The 21,156-nt window shown below is 41.8% G+C and overlaps 1 protein-coding gene across 6 annotated transcripts in view; it reads right to left on the bottom strand.

The window, feature by feature from the left end:
- Nucleotides 1-21,156, bottom strand: part of GPLD1 (glycosylphosphatidylinositol specific phospholipase D1) — an 86,050-nt gene that overhangs the window by 18,696 nt on the left and 46,198 nt on the right. For 4 of the 6 annotated variants that reach the window (XR_008844153.1, XM_056521298.1, XM_056521297.1 and 1 more), the window contains 5 exons: nt 15,453-15,546; nt 12,091-12,267; nt 11,605-11,765; nt 2,002-2,028; nt 1,874-1,924 (listed from right to left, as the gene is read on the bottom strand). Coding sequence is in view for 5 of the 6 variants with exons in the window: in XM_056521298.1 (XP_056377273.1) it covers nt 1,874-1,924; nt 2,002-2,028; nt 11,605-11,765; nt 12,091-12,267; nt 15,453-15,546 (510 nt within the window). In the remaining variant the exon portion in view is untranslated. Of the gene's footprint in view, nt 1-1,873; nt 1,925-2,001; nt 2,029-11,604; nt 11,766-12,090; nt 12,268-12,892; nt 12,971-15,452; nt 15,547-21,156 lie in introns of those variants that run through there. The other 2 variants (XM_056521299.1, XM_056521301.1) reach the window with 2 other exon arrangements.

Raw genomic sequence — 21,156 nt, forward strand, 5'->3', positions numbered from 1 at the left:
CTGGGCTGATGTTGTAGACCCCACCACGCGCACTCTCCTTTCATTTGCACGGATGGTTGAGCGATGGGCGCTCCGACCTCTGAGTTTGCCCACTATACTCAGCTTCGGCACTACTTGTCCTCGAGACGGGGAACTGTGGCACTCCCGTCGAGCTTCGAGAGGCTGTGTAGGGGTGGGCCTCAGACTAAGGGACTACTCTCGAGCATATATGCCCTACTCATCTCCCCTCCGGATGGTGCCCCTCCTTCCCATCAATATATATGGCCCGATGGGAAGAAGCACTTGATACTGCTATTACTCGTCCGCAGTGGAAGGTCATATGAGAACGGGCCTCTCGGGCCTCTATCTGCACTGCATACAAAGAAACACAATACAAGATGCTAATGGGATGGTACCACACCCCTGTCCTGCTCAATAAGCTGAATCCTGATATCTCCCCCCCCCCCCCCAGTGCTGGAGATGTGGGGTGGGTCTGGGTGATTTCCTCCACATATTCTGGTCCTGTCTGCTCATACGTTCGTATTGGGGGGTGTTTTGGTTTCATTAGCCCCCTTAGTTTACCTATTGCACCTATCGACTAGAGCCCTGTCTAAAAAAACATTCAAGCTGTTTTTGCATGTGGTCTTGGCGGCCAAGACCCTCATTGCCAAACATTGGAAGAGGACCCAACCCCCATCGGAGGATGAGCTGATTGGCAGGGTGCGTGAGATTCGTTCCCTGGAGTTTCTGACGGCCTTCCTCAATAATACTACACAACAGTTCTTTTCGATATGGGATCCATGGGACAGATTCACTGACCTCCCTGACTTGACCTCCCCTGATCAGACCTTTTCTCTTATCACCTTTCTTTACTGTTACCTCTTCTTCTCTCTCCTGTGTTCTTTTGTGTTTCCCGTCATTGTGGTCTATTGGGTCTTGATTGCTGTTATTGTTTTCCACCATTGGTGTTTGAACTGTGTTCAGAATTGGACTGGCCTGTCTGGTCTGCTCTCATTCTTATTATTTTTGCTGTCTGTTATTCTGACCTTTTGGGGATTGTTATTCCCATGACATTTCTTATTTGTATGGTTTATGTCAAAATTTATTAAAAATTACAGTTGAAAAAAAAATGAGGAGTTACAAACATGCCAAAAATAACCAACGGGGGAAGGGTTTGAATAGTAATCTGCTTTAACCCTATTACTACGGTGGGTAGGATGCTCTATCCTAGAAAAACTGATTCTCCCCCCCCCCCCCCCAAATGTGGAAATGTGGTTAAATTCATCAGCACTGAATTTTGGACCTAAAAATGCCACGTTGTTCAAAGATGTACATTCACTTTAAATTGCCATTAAAGGGTTATTCATGTGGAAAAAAAAGTAAGCAGCTTCCGGGGACCAGATCTGGTTAGTATAATATTGGTCTTTTTTAAACCACCCCAGCCATGGAGAAAATGCTAATCTTTCCTGGACAACCCCCTTAAACGTTTGTGCTCAAGTATTATATATTAGTTTGTATTACCTGTGAAGTAGCTTTTTAAGGAGGTTATCCCATGACTACAACTTATGACCTACCCACAGGATAGGTATAAGTATCTACTAAGGGTATGACTAATGGGAACTTCACCACTCACAAGAATGGGGGTTCCTTGTCCCTCTGTGTTAATGAAACAGCAGTCAAGCATGCATGCTACCTTCCATTCACACACAGGGATAAGTGACACCATGTTCTCACCATTGATGGGTGTATGAGCTGTCACAACCTCACCAATCAGATATTTATCACCTGTTCTGTCGAACAGCAATAAGTTGTAATCTTGGGGTGATTCCTAAAAATCACAAAAAAAAAAAAACATTCTAGCTAACCATGTGAATACAATAAGGTTTCACGTTACCTTATGCTTCGATTTGAGGGTAATGATAGCACTTCCAAACCTTGCCTTTTCCTGTAATATTGATATAAATTAACATACAGACTATAAAGCTTTTTCCCCCCTAGTACTGCTATTATTATAATACTTACTTCTGGAGAAACCAGAACATGTTGTGCCTAGGGCGGAAAAAAAATACATGATTAGAACAATATGGCGGAAGAAAACTTTACAATGTCACTATATAGTCATTTTACTATGTTTTGGACTATTTTTATTCCATCCTGCCCGGGCTGCAAAAAAAAAGAAAACAAACTTTCACTTACCTTCCTACGTTCCCCGGAGCGCCGCAACAGCTGATCGGTCGGTCAGGCTGTCTACTTCCTACTTCCCTTAGGCTGAAGCGCCGTGTGAAGTCCCGGGCTAAGGGAAGTAGACAGCCCGGTCGACCGATCAGCTGTTGCGGAGCTCCGGGGGAATGTAGGAAGGTAAGTGAAAGTTTGTGTTCTCTTTTCTTGCAGCCTGGGCAGGATGGAATAGGAATAATCCGTACCAGACATCTCCTTTAATATGTAAAAGATTAATAGGTGAACAAACGTGAGTGTACTAATGGAACTGAAGCCAGTAAACAAACCAGGAGAGGTTTCCTTGTGTGTTTGTGCCTAGACCTTATAAAATGCCGCAAGATTTGAAAATTGTCACATCGCGTACAGTGGTCCCTCAACTTACAATATTTTCAACATACAATGGTCTTTTCTGGACCATTGTAACTTTAAACCAGACTCAACATACAATGTTACGGACAGTCCACATCTTTCTCAATGGCTGGCAGAACGGACCAATAAGAATGGGAATTTCTCTGGTAAAACACCAGTTTTACTTAAGCGTATGCACTGACTGGCTGTCTGGTACTCTGATGTCAGGTAATACAAATTGCAGAAGCATATATTGCTTTACTTACCTGTCTGCCTCTGTTCTTAAATCACAAAATATGTCATTGGTTTTGGGGGGTCTTAGTCCTGTACTTCCTGGATGAACAGTTGCTCAGCACTAAAATTCCAAGAATGCATTGCTTTCCCTTAGCTCTTTATCACAGTCCTCCCATTCTGCCTAATCTGACACCACTCCTGCCAGTTCCCTGCCAACAGCTGCTACAAATCTTTTTTTTTTTTTTCACTTGCTGCAGATTGGTTGCAGATTTACAACTGATTTTAAATACATTTGTTGTAGTGCAGAAACATTTTCTGCAAAATATCTGCCTCAGATTTTATGCTGCATATTTTATGGTTTGTGAATAAATATGAAGATAAATGCCACATGAAATCTGCAGTATATAAAGTAGATGTGGACATAGCCTAAGGGTGAATTTACATGTGGCAGATTAGTTGCAAAATGTTCTGTCCTATTTACATTTATATTCCCATTCAAGTTCCACACAGGTTTTTTCTGGCATTTGTTTTTTCTGCAACTGCAGTTTTTGAGCCGAAATCAAAAGTGGATTCAGCCGAAAGAAGTATAAGTCCTACCTTCATATCTTCCATTGCTTTTGAATACACTTCTGGCTGTGGCTCAAAAACTGCATAAGGCTGGGTTCACATCACATTTTGTCCCATACGGGAGCGCATACAGCAGGGGGGAGCTAAAAACACGCGCTCCCGTATGTAATTCATTTCAATGAGCCAACCGGAGTGAAACGTTTGGTCGGCTAATTTTTGCGCGGGATATGCGCTTTTTCCCCGGGCCTAAAACTGTGGTCGACCACGGTTTTAGGTCCGGTTGTAAAAGCGCATACGGCGCAAAAATGAGCCAACCAGACTGAACGTTTCACTCCGGTCGGCTCATTGAAATGAATTACATACGGGAGCGCGTGTTTTTAGCTCCCCCCTGTCTTATGCGCTCCCGTATGGGACAAAACGTGATGTGAACCCAGTCTTATCAGTATTCCAGAAAAAAAAACTGTGTGAAAACTTAGCCTTAGACAAGTAAGTAATCCAGTAGCTGCTACAGGGCTGCCATCAGAAAATTTCCCTTATTTCCTGTCACCAGAGCGTGCCTCCTATCTTTCTGGTCCTGTTTTAAAATACACTGCTCAAAAAAATAAAGGGAACACTTAAACAACACAATGTAACTCCAAGTCCATCACACTTCTGTGAAATCACACTGTCCACTCAGGAAGCAACACTGATTGACAATCAATTTCACATGCTGTTGTGCAAATGGAGCAGACAACAGGTGGCAATTAGCAAGACACCCATAATAAAGGAGTGGTTCTGCTGGTGGTGACCACAGACCACTTCTCCATTCCTATGCTTCGTGGCTGATGTTTTGGTCACTTGAATGCTGTACGAAATAAAAAAAGGAGGGTAGTGCAGCTCACTCAGCTGAAATCCCGAGGTTAACTGGAAAGTCTAAATCCCAAAAATCCCAAAAAGTGCATAACCAGTCCTCAAGGGATTACATAAGTGAAAAAAGGAGAATGAAAGAAGGGAAGGTATGATATATGGTAAAAAAAATGTAAGAGTAATGTGTAGAATAAATGTAGGAGAATAATTTTAGAATAAAGTGGAAAATAGATATATATCCAATAAATAGTGATAAAAATGGTGGTAATTATGTTCAAACTATGTGTTAATGTTTGCACAAATAATGAAATTGATAAATTGAATAATAATCAAAACTCATGTCAATCTATCTGCATAGAAGATCCACCCACACCTGCACAATGGGCATATATGGATGGATATATATGCACACAGATTGATATAGTGTCAGAAATATAAATAAAGAATAGATTAATGGATTACAGTAGATAAAAGACCTGAGAATAGAAATATTAAATATATTCAATCATTTATTACATATAAATAATCATGGATACCTGGGCAGGGCCCTTGCTCCAGGCATATGAAAAGATATGCAAAAGGTTAGCTAAAAATAATGAAAAAAATGAAATAGTCCATCCTCATGCTTGCAATGTGATAGTAAAAAATGGATACAAAGTTGCTGTAAGTCCTGTTCTTAGTGAAAAAATGTAGCAAATGATATTTTATAACTTGTGACAGGGAGACTGCAAGCTGGTACAGAATGTTGCTGTTCATTAGATGTTTCCTACAGTGCACTGAGGTATATTAAGGAATGATAGTACCTTGTTCTCAGATGTGACAGTATTACCATAGGTAGATGCAGTTTGTCCCCTTCAGAGTGGCGTGCTCCGTGGATATGGGGATTGTTGCTGGCACGATCCTGCGCCCGGCCTTCTTACGGTGTAATCCTGGATGACAGGAGACAGATAGTAGCGGTGACACGGTACAGCGTCCGGTCTTGTAGGTGATGGATGAAGATCGCAATGTGGCACTTGTGGACCCCGCGTCTCTGAGGTCAATCGGAGCGAGTGCTTGCAGTCCTCTATAGGATAGCGCTGTGTGTAGCAGAGTGAGGTGAGCGGTTGGCGTACCTCGTGTGAATTGCGCATGAGCCGCACAGTGGGATTTAGGTGCGGTGCTCCAGCGCTGTCAAGGTAAGTTCAAAAGCAAGAAAGGATGGATAATATCAAAAGTCTTTGAATTAGGAAATAGGCTATACGCGTTTCACGGCTGACTATTCCTCAGTAGCCAAAATCTGCTCACCTCACTCTGCTACACACAGCGCTATCCTATAGAGGACTGCAAGCACTCGCTCCGATTGACCTCAGAGACGCGGGGTCCACAAGTGCCACATTGCGATCTTCATCCATCACCTACAAGACCGGACGCTGTACCGTGTCACCGCTACTATCTGTCTCCTGTCATCCAGGATTACACCGTAAGAAGGCCGGGCGCAGGACCGTGAAAGGCAACAATCCCCATATCCACGGAGCACGCCACTGAAGGGGACAAACTGCATCTACCTACGGTAATACTGTCACCACATCTGATAACAAGGTACTATCATTCCTTAATATACCTCAATGCACTGTAGGAAACATCTAATGAACAGCAACATTCTGTACCAGCTTGCAGTCTCCCTGTCACAAGTTATAAAATATCATTTGCTACATTTTTTCACTAAGAACAGGACTTACAGCAACTTTGTATCCATTTTTTACTATCACATTGCAAGCATGAGGATGGACCATTTCATTTTTTTCATTATTTTTAGCTAACCTTTTGCATATCTTTTCATATGCCTGGAGCAAGGGCCCTGCCCAGGTATCCATGATTATTTATATGTAATAAATGATTGAATATATTTAATATTTCTATTCTCAGGTCTTTTATCTACTGTAATCCATTAATCTATTCTTTATTTATATTTCTGACACTATATCAATCTGTGTGCATATATATCCATCCATATATGCCCATTGTGCAGGTGTGGGTGGATCTTCTATGCAGATAGATTGACATGAGTTTTGATTATTATTCACTTTATCAATATCATTATTTGTGCAAACATTAACACATAGTTTGAACATAATTACCACCATTTTTATCACTATTTATTGGATATATATCTATTTTCCACTTTATTCTAAAATTATTCTCCTACATTTATTCTACACATTACTCTTACATTTTTTACCATATATCATACCTTCCCTTCTTTCATTCTCCTTTTATCACTTTTGTAATCCCTTCAGGACTGGTTATGCACTTGTTGTATAATTTTTTCGGCTACACTTTTAAATGCTGGCAGTGCTTTCACTCTAGTGGTAGCATGAAACGGAGTCTACAACCCACACAAGTGGCTCAGGTAGTGCAGCTCATCCAGCATGGCACATCAATGCGAGCTGTGGCAAGAAGGTTTGCTATGTCTGTCAGCATAGTGTTCAGAGCATGGAGGTGCTACCAGGAGACAGGCCAGTACATCAGGAAACGTGGAGGAGGCCGTAGAAGGGCAACAACCCAGCAGCAGGGCCACTACCTCTGCCTTTGTGCTAGGAGGAGCACTGCCAGAGCCCTGCAAAATGACCTCCAGCAGGCCACAAATGTGCATGTGTCCACTCAAACGGTCAGAAGAAGACTCCATAAGGGTGGTATGAGGGCACTACATCTACAGGTGGGGGTTGTGCTTACAGCCCAACACCGTGCAGGACGTTTGGAATTTGCCAGAGAACACCAAGATTGACAAAATCGCCACTGGCGCCCTGTGCTCCTCAGAGATTAAAGCAGGTTCACACTGAGCACATATGACAGACGAGACAGAGTCTGGAGACACCGTGGAGAACGTTCTGCTGCCTGCAACATCCTCCAGCATGACCGGTGTGGTGGTGGGTCAGTATTGTGTGGCATTTCTTTGGGGGGGCTGCACAGCCCTCCATGTGCTTGCCAGAGGTAGCCTGACTGCCATTAGGTACCGAGATGAGATCCTCAGACCCCTTGTGAGACCCTATGCTGGTGTGGTTGGCCCTGGGTTCCTCCTAATGCAAGACAATGCTAGACCTCATGTGGCTGGAGTGTGTCAGCAGTTCCTGCAAGAGGAAAGCTGACACACTCCAGCCACATGAGATGGGCCAAATGATTCTTATTTGCCGACATATTCTATGTTTCTATTAATGCTATGGACTGGTCCGCCTGCTCCCCACAACTGAATCCGATTGATCACATCTGGGACATCACGTCTTGCTCCATTCACCAACACCACGTTACACCACAGACTGTCCAGGAGTTGGCGGATGCTTTAGTCCAGGTCTGGGAGGACATCCCTCAGGAAACCATCTGCCACCTCATCCGGAGCATGTCCAGGCGTTGTAGGGAGGTCATACAGGCACGTGGAGGCCGCACACACTACTGAGCCTCATTTTGACTTGTTTTAAGGACATTACATCAAAGTTGGATCAGCCTGTAGTGTGGTTTTCCACTTTGATTTTGAGTGTGACTCCATATACAGACCTCCATGAGCTAATAAATTTGATTTCCATTGATAATTTTTGTGTGATTTTGTTAGCACATTCGACTATGGAAAGACGAAAGTATTTCATACGATTAGTTCATTCATTCAGATCTAAGATGTGTTATCATAGTGTTCCCTTTATTTTTTTGGGCAGTGTATTTTAAAACAGGACCAGAAAAACAAGAGCCCTTTAGTTCAATGAGGAGGGAAGGAGGAAATATAGTCACTATACAAATTATCATACTGTTACAGACCAAATCCTCTATACTGACAACCAATAATGCCAGTATACAAGAAGGAATATTATCACCATACATGTTACCATCATACTGTTACTGGCTAAATCCTGTATACTGAGACCAATAATACCAATATACAAGGAGGAACATTATCACCATACATATTACCATCATACTGTTACTGGCCAAATCATTTATACTGACATCAATATTACCAATAACACCAGTATACAAGGAGGAATATTTTCACCGTACATATTCCCATCATACTGTTACTGACATCAATATTACCAATAATACCAGTATACAAGGAGGAATATTACCACCACACGTATCACCATCATACTGTTACTGAACAAATCTTAGCTGAGGCTAGGCCCATGAGCAGTTCACTATTATAGCACCTTCCAGCAGCACAAGCACTTTACATTAATTTGCCATATATATGATTGCATTATAATACTGTACCTCCTTTCCCCACATTTTTTTGTTGGGTGCCTTTTTAACATTAGCATTTAGTGTGTATTCTGTATTTTTCAATAAAATGTATTATATTTTTGGCAATCCAAGTCTAGTTTTGTGTTTTATTCGCAGTATATTAATAATAATACCAGTATAAAAGGAGGAATCTTATCACCATATATATTACCATTATACTGTTACTGACCAAATCCTGTAAACTGAGACTGATATTACCAATAATAATACCATTACACAAAGGAGACTAATATCGCCACACCACAACCACTACCATTACCACCCTATAGTGACTGTATAAAAACCAATAAACCAATATCCCCAAAGACAAAATCCAGTATACTGAGACCAATATTACCAATAATAATGCCAGTACACAAGGAGGAATCTTATCCCCATATATATTATCATTATACTGTTAGTGTCCAAATCCTGTAAACTGAGACTGATATTACCAATAATACCAGTACACAAGGGAAACTAATATCACCACACCATAACCACTAACATTACCACCCCATAGTGACTGTATAAATGTGTATATGACTGTTCATTTTGAAGGTTTTTCAATAAGAACATACCAAGTTGTGATTTCAGTTGCTATCATGCAGTGGTCAGGAATTTAAAGGGGCATTCCAGGCCAAAACTTTTTTTTATATATCAACTGGCTCCGGAAAGTTAAACAGATTTGTAAATTACTTCTATTAAAAAATCTTAATCCTTCCAATAGTTATTAGCTTCTGAAGTTGAGTTGCTGTTTTCTGTCTAACTGCTTTCTGATGACTCACATCCCAGGAGCTGTGCAGCTCCTATGGGGATATTTTCCCATCATGCACAGCTCCCGGGACGTGACATCATCATTGAGCAGTTAGACAGAAAACTTCAGAAGCTAATAACTATAGGAAGGATTAAGGGGGAGATTTATCAAAACCTGTGCAGTGGAAAACTTGCCCAGTTGCCCATAGCAACCAATCAGCTTGCTTCTTTCATTTTCATGAAGGCCTGTGAAAAATTAAAGAAGCGATCTGATTGGTTGCTATGGGCAACTGGACAACTTTTCCTCTGCACAGGTTTTGATAAATCTCCCTTTAAGATTTTTTAATAGTAGTAATTTACAAATCTGTTTAACTTTCCGGAGCAAGTTGATATATAAAAAAAAGTTTTTGCCTGGAATACCCCTTTAAGGACTCAGCGTTTTTCTGTTTTTGCATTTTCATTTTTTCCTCATCACCTTCTAAAAAAATCATAACGCTTCAATTTTGCACATAAAATTCCAGATGATGGCTTATTTTTTGCACCACCAATTCTACTTTGCAGCGACATTAGTCATTTTACCCACAAATCCATGACGAAATGGAAAAAAAATTCATTGTGCGACAAAATTGAAGAAAAAATGTCATCTTGTAAATTTTGGGGGCTTCCGTTTCTACGTAGTGCATTTTTCGGTAAAAATAACACCTTATCTTTATTCTGTAAGTCCATACGATTAAAATGATACCCTTCTTATATAGGTTGGATATTGTCATACTTCGGAAAAAAATCATAACTACATGCAGGAAAATTTATATGTTGAAAATTCTCATCTTCTAACCCCTATAACTTTTTTATTTTTCCGCGTATGGGCCAGTATGAGGACTAATTTATTTGTGCCGTGTTCTGAAGTTTTTATCGGTACCATTTTTGTATTGATTGGACTTTTTGATCGTTTTTATAAATTTTTTCATGATATAAAAAGTGACCAAAAATATGCTATTTTGGAATTTGGATTTTTTTTGCGCGTACGCCATTGACCGTGCGGTTTAATTAACGATATATTTTTATAGTTCGGACATTTCCGTACACGGCGATACCACATATGTTTATTTTTATTTACACAGTTTGTTTTGGTTTTTTTTATGGGAAAAGGGCGGGTGATTCAAACTTTTATTAGGGAAGGGGTTAAATGACCTTTATTAACTTTTTTTTTCACTTTTTTTTTTTGCAATGCTATAGCTCCCATAGGGACCTATAACACTGCACACACTGATCTCTTATGCTGATCCCTGCAAAGCCATAGCTTTGAATGGATCAGCGAGATAGGGGCTCGATTGCTCAAGCCTGTAGCTCAGGCTTGGAGCAATCAAACCCCGATCGGATGCCGCGGAGACAGGTAAGGAGAATTCTGCTTGCGTCCTAGCTGATCGGAACATCGCGATTTTATCGTGATGTCCCGATCAGCCCGACTGAGCTGCCGGGAAGCGTTTACTTTCACTTTCAGACGCGGCAGTGCCGCGCGCTATTAGCCCAGGGTCCCGGCTACGAATAGCAGCCAGGACTGACCCGGTGTGATGCGGGGTCACGGCGTGACCCCGTTTTAAACACCGGGACCGGGCTCAGGGTGTACAGGTACGCCCTGAGTCCTTTAGAGGTTAAATGTCCCTTTGAATGCTGCTGTCATCTCTAACAGCGGCGATCTAAAGGGTTAATAACTGCTTGTGGCGATCGCTGCATGCTGGCTATTAGTGGCTATTGCAATCAGCTGAGGGCCACTCAGTATGGCGCAGGTTGGAGTCTGACTGCTGGGACCCCCTGCAATTTAAATGAGACCTTGGCTGAGAGGATAGTGTGCTGCAGATGACGTGCTACATTTATACAGGGCCATAATACCAGCATCAGTGTGTGAAAACCTTGTGAAGACTCACAGAAAATGCTTGACCTCTGTCATTGACAACAAAGGATATATAAGTATTAAGATGAACTTTTGTTATTCACCAAGTACTTATTTCCCCATAATTTGCAAACAAATTCTTTAAAAATCAGACAATGTGATTTTATGGATTTTTTGTCTCATTGTGTCTCTCATAGTTGAGGTATACCTATGATGAAAATGACAGGCCTCTCATCTTTTTAAGTTGGAGAACTTGCACAATTGGTGGCTGACTAAATACTTTTACCCCACTGTATATATGCTGTATAATATAGAGTATTTTAAATAAAAAAATAGGCCAGACAAAGCACGTAACCCGTGCAAAACATCGGCTGCTGCTGTCGCCTTTGTATCCCCCCCCCCCCCGATATGCGCCTCCCCCTAACAGTCATCTGTATGTGAGTATTGTGATTTTGAGAAGATTCGGTGAGTCGCCAGCTTTCTTTGAATGAAAATTTCTTATATCTTTCATATATTTATACCCAGTCATCAGGACATGGTGAAAACCAAGACTTGCATCTTCCTGTTAACAGTTCTGGATCAGTAATATTTCCATTATAGATGTAAACTCTACCAGTCTGGGAACCAAGCATAGATGAGGTAAAGTCTCCAGTCCTTAGAGGTGAGGTCACAATGATTTCATCTGCAAACCAAATTAAGAAATGTAATCTTTTAATGTCATCAATTATTTCCATTCAACTCTATGCCCTCCCACCGCATAAAACTCTTTAAAAAAAAAAAAAAAATAACTATCCCCTATCCGCAGGGGATGGCTGAGAGATGAATTAAATTGTATCCAGTGTGGGCAATTTTCATTGCTACTGTATATTTTACCTCCACATAAATTGTAGTATTAGGTTACAATTGGTGGTGCTGCTGATGTTTGGTTTTAGAAGATTATTGTTACAGAATAGAATCATAGCAAACACTTATTGATATCCATAAAATAAAGACATATCCAGTCATACCAAGACCATCTTCATCCAGGTCACTTAAATGTAGTTTAGTTCCAAAACGTGAAAATTCTCTGTCTCCTCTCAGTGTGCCGAAGGGTGATGGGTCAGTCTTTCCTTTCAGTTCATACAATGTTGCTGCACCTGCATGCGTCAGAGCTCTTCTTATAAACACAACCTTGGATGTTGTGCCTGGAACAATCCAAATAGAATCACAGTTGATGTAGAGAAGACATCGTATAATTTGCATGATCAAGTCGAATCAATGTATCAGTATTAAGCATGGTTCATATTGCGTTTTAGCCCTAGGCTTTTAACAGCTGGAATCAGAAATAATTGATCCAAGCTGTTAAACCCTATAGATGCTGCTGTCCATTCTGACCAAGGCATCTAAGTGGTTAGGTGGGGGGAGGGGGCTTCCCTTTTTGCTTTAGTGCCCCTAGTGGGACAAAAAAAAAAACTATACAAAATTGATATAGCTGAATTCATAACTACATGTACAATAAAATGAACACATATCTATCTTGCACAGTGAACACTGGTAAAATAATGGCAACATTTTAGTTTTTTGTTCATCCTGCTTTGCAAAAACAATAAAAAGCTATAAAAAAAAATCATATGTACCAAAAAAAATGGTACCAATAAAAAAACCACAGCTCATCCCACAAAAACAAGCCCCCATACAACTCCACTGATGGAAAAAAAAAAGTTGTGGGTCTTTGAATGCAATGACACAAAACAAATTATTTAACCCATTTAGGACATCAGGCATAAATGTACGCCCTCTTCCCGCTCCTGTTGTATGAAACATTCATACCTGATGGGTGCCGGTTGCTATCAGTAGCCAGGATCCATGGCTAATGCTGAAATTTGCCAATTAGGCCGATGTTAGGTGCTGCAATCAAAGTTAAAGTATCTTTCATCAAACCATATTTTCTAAACTAAATCAGATTATATTCCCTAATTACTCCTAACACCCCTCCTGCTCTTAAAAAATTTGTCCAAGCTTTAAAAAGCTGTGTATCATATTTGCTTACATTGTGTGAGTTCCCGGCAGGAGAAAGTGGGTGTTTCCCAGCAGGCGCAATGTCATTGAAGCAAGCAAGAGCTGCGCCTCGCCATGCCCTGCACACACTTCCTGAGTTTGGTCTCCTGCCAGTCCGGGAGAAGACCAAACTAACTGTTTGACTTGTGCATGGAACAGAACAGAGCCACCTAGTGGATGTTTTTTCAATCACATTAAAAACATATAAAGGTTGAGAATTTTAACAGAAAGTAAATAGCAAGGTGTCTTAAAATTACACAAGGAACAATATATTAAAAGTTTAGTTTGGTGATAAGTACTCTTTAATTTTGACATCCAAAATGGGTAAAATACAAGTAAAATAGCAAGGTGTCTTAAAATTACATAAGGAACAATATATTAAAAGTTTAGTTTGGTGACAGGTACTCTTTAATTTTGACATCCAAAATGGGTTAAAAAAAAGCATTCCCAGCCAGCTCAGGGAGCTGATTGTGACCACCACAGCAAAATCACATGTACTGTAGGCAGCCTCATCAGCCTATAATAATGAAAAGCCAATTACAATGATCAATGCTATGCTATGGCACAGTATTGTTCAATGTTTGCAGTCAAAAGATTGCATGTAATAGTTCACTATGGGGACTAAAAAATAGTGAACAAAATTTTAAAAAAAATTACATGTGAATGAGCCCCTTCCCTAATAAAAGTTTTAATCATTCCCCTTATGATATTTTTCCAATAAGATAATGTAAACAAAAATAAACATATGTATATGTTATAGAAATATACCTTTTCAGGGAATGTATAGGCTACACTATCCAATACAATGAGCCACTGCAAAAAAAATGTTCAGTAGTCCCTTAAAGGGGTACTCCAGTGGAAAACTTTTCTTTTTAATCAACTGGTGCCAAAAAGTTAAACAGATTAGTAAATGACTTCTATTAAATAATCTTAATCCTTCCAGTACTTATTAGCTGATGAATACTACAGAGGAAATTATTTTTTTTTTGGAACACAGAGCTCTCTGCTGACATCATGACCACAGTGCTCTCTGCTGACATCTCTGTCCATTTTAGGAACTGTCCAGAGCAGCATATGTTTGTTATGGGGATTTTCTTCTACTATGGAAAGTTCATAAAATGGACAGAGATGTCAGCAGAGAGCACTGTGGTCATGATGTAAGCAGAGAGCTCTGTGTTCCAAAAAGAAAAGAATTTCCTCTGTAGTATTCAGCAGCTAATAAGTACTAGAAGGATTAAAGGAGATCTGTATTGCAATATAACTTATCCCCTATCCGAAGGATAGGGGATAAGTTATAGATCGCGGGGGGTCTGAGCTCTGAGGCCCCGCGGGATCTCCTGGACGGGGCCACAGCAGTATGCTGGAAAGGGGGCGTTCCGTCCCCGCAAGACGCGGCGGCCGACACGCCCTGTCCATGTACCCCATAGAGATACATGGAGCGGGTGTGTCTGCTGGGGACAAAGGTTCACTTCCTGCAAACTGCCGCGGCCCCGTCCAGGAGATCCCGGGGGGCCCCAGCGCTCGGACCCCCCGCAATCTATAACTTATCCCCTATCCTTTGGATAGGGGATAAATTATTTTGCGCTGGAATACTCCTTTAAGAGATTTCAATAGAAGTAATTTACAAATCTGTTTAACTTTCTGGCACCAGTTGATTTAAAAAAAAAAAAAAAAAAAAAAGTTTTCCACCGGAGTACCCCTTTAAGATTTCAAAGGCGTCAGGTTACACAATTTTCAATATGCAAAATGATCTTTTCTGGACCACTTTAATGTAACATTGTACTTAACATATAAAAGTCCAGATCAGTGTGAATAACTGGAAGACCCATCCAAATAGTATGGGTCTTCCACTGTTAAATTACTTTACTAAAGTAAAGTAAATTACATTCCTTCAATACATGTAGTTATTGGCTGGCTAGTAGCACCTCTCTACAGTATAGTGCAGTACTCTATGTTTTGTACTGCTTTCAACTGTGCTATAGGAAGCTGCTCCTATTTACACTAGGGCTACTCCCATTTTATTTTATTTTTGGTAAACTGTCTGTACTGTACATGACCCTGAAGAAACTCCTGTCATCTACATAGAACTTCTATCAGCTCTTACTTCCTTTTGTATGTCAGGACCAGCTTTATCTCTGTTAGTCATTTGCTTATCTTTCTTTATTCTTCATTTTTTTTAATTTAGGGCTTTATTATTTGGGGGCTTCAGAACCAATTACAATTTCTATTTTCTTCTTAATTTTTTTGTGTCAGTTAACATATCACTACTGTAATCATATCTGCTGAAAACATACATAAAAATGTTGAAAAGTACATAAAATGCTATACATACTTTGTGTGGGTGTACCTATCATCAGCACTGTTTTGTTTTCTCCATTCACAGCCACAGTCCCACTTGCAAATGCTGCGCCCATCTTACTCTGGTCCTACAAGACATTAGCCAAATGTTAATGTAAATATATAAAAACAAGAGCGATAGGATGCTCAACACTAGAGTGGGGCCGAACGAGGACTGGCAAAAAGGGAAGTTGTGTACCCTATATACTACTTGAGAAAATACTTTACATATTGGATATTGCTGTCCTCTAGTAAGGCCTGAGTTAAGTTGCGAAATAAAAAGTGTGTGTATGACAGTCCTTATATATAATAAGGTAGAATATAAGTCTATTATCATTCTTATCAGATATATTTATTAATATAGGTCCAAAGGGTCTAAATAAAATATGTAAAATATACTTGCTTAAAATGCTATGTATCTGGAGATGTCTGCAGGCAAACAACAGCTCATTATGCAAGTCTAGCTCCCCGACAGCTTTATTAGACAGGTTGCAGGATAAATAAAAACATAATACAGGAATAAACAAAATCCTAGGCCGTCTAGCCACTGACCACACATTAGACACTTCCATCTCTATCCACTAGTAAGCTAGTCTCCACCAGCTTAAAACAAAAGTTTCCTGCAACCTTTACTCACTGTTCACACACAGTGTTTTCAGCCTCTTGCTGTGTGTGCTAAGACTCCTTGCCTGTGCACTTCACTGTTGGGTCACTCACAGCGCCTGGTTGTGTGCTCCTCACAAGGACCCCTGCCTCCCCCTTTACAGCTACATTGCTGTCTTCTGGGGAGAGACTATTCTGTTTTCTTTCCTTATATTCAGACTTCCCACACTTCTACTGGCCTCATCAATTAGGCACCTGATGAGCATCTCTGCTAGCTCACCTAGGACAAATGTCTTGGAAAAACACCCTTTCATTGCCCTAAAACCTGCCTCAGTGTCACTATATACAGTGACCCCCCGACCTACGATGGTCCCGACATACGATCATTTCAACATACGATGGCCTCTCAGAGCCCACTGCATGTTGAAGGCAGCATCAACATACAATGCTTTTGTATGTCGGGGCCATCGCATAAACGGCTATGCAGCAGGGCAGACTGCTCCAGCTGCTGTCGGATAGCCGTTTACGGTGCCCCGTGTGCTGCAGTGATGATCACTCACCTGTCCTCGGGGCTCCGGAGGTCCTCTTCGGGTTCTCCTGCATCGCCGGTGCTCTCATTCGTCGTCATCACGTCTTTGCGCATGCCATCCCATCATCCAATAGGAGCAGCGTGCGTAGTGATGTGATGGTGGCGATGGACAGCGAGGATCCCGGGGAAGCAGAGACGTCCGGAGCATCGGGAACACCCCGGGGACGCGGAGACAGCGATGGAGAGCGACATCCAGAGCAGCGGTGACGGGTCCGGAGCGGCGGGGACAGGTGAGTATTACTTCCTCTACTTTACATTGCACGGATCCCTCAACATACGATGGATTCAACAAACGATGGTTCATTTGGAATGGATTACCATCGTATGTTGAGGGACCACTGTATATCCGGGATACATATCCGAGATACCTCAGATTTTTTAGACAAAGTTTCACAAGTTGTGGTTCCTCAGGAGGTGTTGATTGCTTCTTTTGATATGGTCAGCCTCTACAGCTCCATACAACACAATGGAGGTGTGGGGGCTGTGACAAAGTGTTTAATTGATGCACATTTTTCCCCTGCCAAGGTAGAATTTATTGCTTCTTTACTCAGAGTGGTACTGGAAAATAATTATTTTGTATTTAATGATGAGTTTTTCTATGCAAAAAAGGGGTACTGCTATGGGAAGAAATGTTGCGCCTACTTATGCAAATATTTTAATGGCACACCTTGAGGAGAATTTCATCTATGTATCGCACCACTTCAGGAAAGTCCTGGGGGGTGGCGGTACATAGATGATATTTTCCTTATCTGGGCGGGGGATGTGATAGAGTTACTTAATTTTCAGAAACATTTGGACAGTATTGACCCTGATATTTTCTTTACCCTCACTCATTCCACAGAATCCATCAGCTTCCTAGATGTTATGTATCTGTACAGGATGGGAGATTCACGACTGATTTATTCACTAATAAACAGACTGTAATATGTTGCTGAGATATGACAGTTGCCACCCACGGCTATCCGGCAGCGCAGACTGCTTCAGCTGCCACCGGAGAGCCATTTACGGTGCCCCGTGTGGTCCGCTGACGATCACTTACCTGTCCCTGGGGCTCCAGCGCGCCCTCTTCGGGATCCCCTGCATCGTCGGTGCTCTCCATCGTCATCATCACGTCGCTGCGCACGCCGTCCCGTCATCCAATAGAAGCGGCGTGCTTAGCGACGTGATGGCGGCGACGTGAAAGCGAGGATGTTGGGGAAGCAGAGGCCTTGCCGGAGCATATGGGACACCCCGGGGACGCAGCGACAGCGATGGAAGGCGACATCCAGGGCAGTGGTGACGGTCCGGAGCGGCGGGGACCCGTGCGTATAACCTCAAATACCAGTGGTCTTCAACCTGCGGACCTCCAGATGTTGCAAAACTACAACTCCCAGCATGCCCGCATATATATATATACATACTGTGCATAAATATATATATATATATATATATATATATATATTTATATTTATATATAGTACCAATATACAAGTAACACAGGGAAAAAGATGCTAAACGTTTATAAGAGCTTATACTTAAATTCTCTATAGCTGCAGAAAGGTAAATGTCCGTGTCCTTTGTTGTGGTATATGTCTCTGTGGTATAAGTGGTATATGACGCTGCAAAGAGAAATGGTGTGGTGCTATGCACCTCTCACCGGCATCGGGTCATGGTCCCTCGGCGCTCTCATAACTTACCCTCTGTGGCTCCAGCCAGAGCTACTTGTTGTAGCTAATTGAAAAAGAGGCAAGAACACCTCGAAACGCGTCTAGACCATAGTTTGTAATCCAGCACCAATACACAGTGGCCGCACTGTCATACAGCTGCAGGAATTTGGCGCGCATAGAGCACGAGGACACTGCCGAGCATACCAGCTGACTACAGCGATCTACAGCCAACTATCTGGACATCATTCACCGACCTCTCTCTGCCCAGGCTCGCCGACAGCCACGCATCCAGCAACGGAAGATAGCGGTCGGATGAAGCCACAGAGGGTAAGTTGTGAGAGTGCTGAGGGACCATCACCCGATGCCAGTGAGAGGTGCATAGCACCACACCATTTCTCCTTGCAGCGCCATAGAGACATATACCACTAACAAAAGACTCGGACGGCACACAGTGCCCAACATCACATAAACTGCTTTCTCCTTACAGGACTGCTTTGTGTTTTGCCTGAAGAAAAATGGCACTAAAGACTCTCCAATTACAACAAACATTTACCTCTCTGCAGCTATAGACATTTCAAGTATAAGCGCTTATAATCATTTAGCATATTTTGCCCTGTGTTACTTGTATATTGGTATAGTATACAGTATATACATACATAAATCTCTACATTTTATATATACCTTTTATATACTGTCTAAAATTCCTAGTATAATATCTTTATTTTATCAAAGCCTACCGTATTTTTCGCTGTATAAGACGCACTTTTTCTTCCCCAAAACTGGGGGGAAAAAGTTGGTGCGTCTTATATGGCGAATACACCCCTATCGCGGCGGTCCCTGCGGCCATCAACGGCCCGGACCCACGGCTAATACAGGACATCACCGATCGCGGTGATGCCCTGTATTAACCCTTCTGACGCGGCGATCAAAGCTGACCGCCGCGTTTGAAGGGAAAGTGACACTAACCCGGCTGCTCAGTCGGGCTGTTCGGGACCGCCGCGGTGAAACAGCTTACAGGACACCGGGAGGGACCTTACCTGCCTCCTCGGTGTCTGCTCCGTGCCGGGATCCCCTGCATGGCCGGCGCTCTCCTTCGACGTCATCACGTCGTCACGTGCGCCGTCCCGTCATCCAATAGGAACAGCGTGCATAGCGACATCATGGCGGCGACGGAGAGCGAGGATACCAGGGAAGAAGACGTCTGGAGCGTCGGGGACACCACGGGGAGGTGGCGACATCAATGGAGCGACATCCAGGGCAGCGGTGACGGGTCCGGAGCGGCGGGGACACGTGAGTATTACCTCCTATACCAGTGGTCTTCAACCTGCAGACCTCCAGATGTTGCAAAACTACAACTCCCAGCATGCCCAGACAGCCAACGGCTATCCGGGCATGCTGGGAGTTGTAGTTTTGCAACATCTGGAGGTCCGCAGGTTGAAGATCACTGTTGGGTTCAGAATCTTTTTTTTCTAGATTTTGCACCTTTAAAATTGGGTGCGTCTTATATGCCAGTGCGTCCTATAGGGCGAAAAATACGGTATATGATTGTTGTATAATAGGAGAGGCTGCAACAGCCCTGCAGCCATCTCCAGATACATAACATTTTAAGCAAGCATTTTATTTATACCTATTCATAAATATATCTGATAAGAATTATAATAGGCTTATATTCTACCTTATTATATATAAGGACTCATACACACTTTCTATTTCACAACTTAACTCAGGCTTTACTAGAGCAGCAATATCATATTTCTAAATATATAAAAAGAATACATATAAAGGTAAGGCTGGGTTCACACTACGATTTGAACTACGGTTCCCGTATATGGTTGGGAGGAGGGGTGGGCGGGGCTTAATCGCGGCGCCCGCACTCAGCCGTATTCGGGAACCGTAGTTAATGTATGTCTATGAGCCGACCGGAGTGAACCGCAGCCTTCGGTCGGCTGCTTTTTCGGCCGTACAATATATTGTAGCTACTCGGTTATTAGTGAGGTTCTGCCATGTATCAAAATTTCCTCTAAAAGAACTAAATTAAATGCTTATAGGGGAGGACAGTATTTTTATATAGTGGTATGCATAGCCACACTGAAATGCAGCTTCAGCTTGTATTCCAGTCTTATAGGGGGGAAATTTATCAATGTTTGCTTATGTATTCCTTTTTTTAGTTATTGTTTTCTTAAAAATTTTTTTGCTTATGTGTGACTTATTTATCAACTGTTTTCAGCCTGTTGATAAATTTCTTTCATGAAAGCAATTTTTTTTTTTTTCCTTTGGTAGTGGCTTTTTCTGCTCCATGTCTGAGCTGGAGTAAATTTAGTAGGTTTTTTCATGCAATGTGACTTTTTTGCGACTTTCGCACTTGATAAATCTCTGACCACTGCAAGTCAAAATTCACTTTTTGCTTTGGTAAGCAAGATTTTTATTTTTTTGCTTAGGGCGCTGCAGAATCAAAAAGTCGCAGAAAAAAAAAAGTAGTCGCACTTGCGACTTTTTTGTGAAAATTTTAAGCAAAAAAAAGCTACTAAATGCTTTGATAAATGTCCCCCATAGAGACTAGTGGGCCCAGTCACTTAGTTTTATAAAATACAGGAGAGTTGGGAGTATGCTTTAGTAATCTTTATAATGACTTAAAGAGTACCAGTCACCAAATAAAACTTTTAATATAGTGTTCCTTGTGTAATTAGCAGACACTTTTCTATTCACTTGCTTTTAAAATTATCAACATAAATATGTTTAAAATGTAATATAAAAAATGGCCACTAGGTGGCTCTATCCTGTTCCCTGCCACAATTAATACAGTGAGTTCGGTCTCCTCCCGGCCTGGCAGGAGTTACAACTCAGGATGTGCTTCTCTGCAC

This window comes from Hyla sarda, chromosome 5, assembly GCF_029499605.1.
Source record: "Hyla sarda isolate aHylSar1 chromosome 5, aHylSar1.hap1, whole genome shotgun sequence".
Taxonomy (NCBI): domain Eukaryota; kingdom Metazoa; phylum Chordata; class Amphibia; order Anura; family Hylidae; genus Hyla; species Hyla sarda.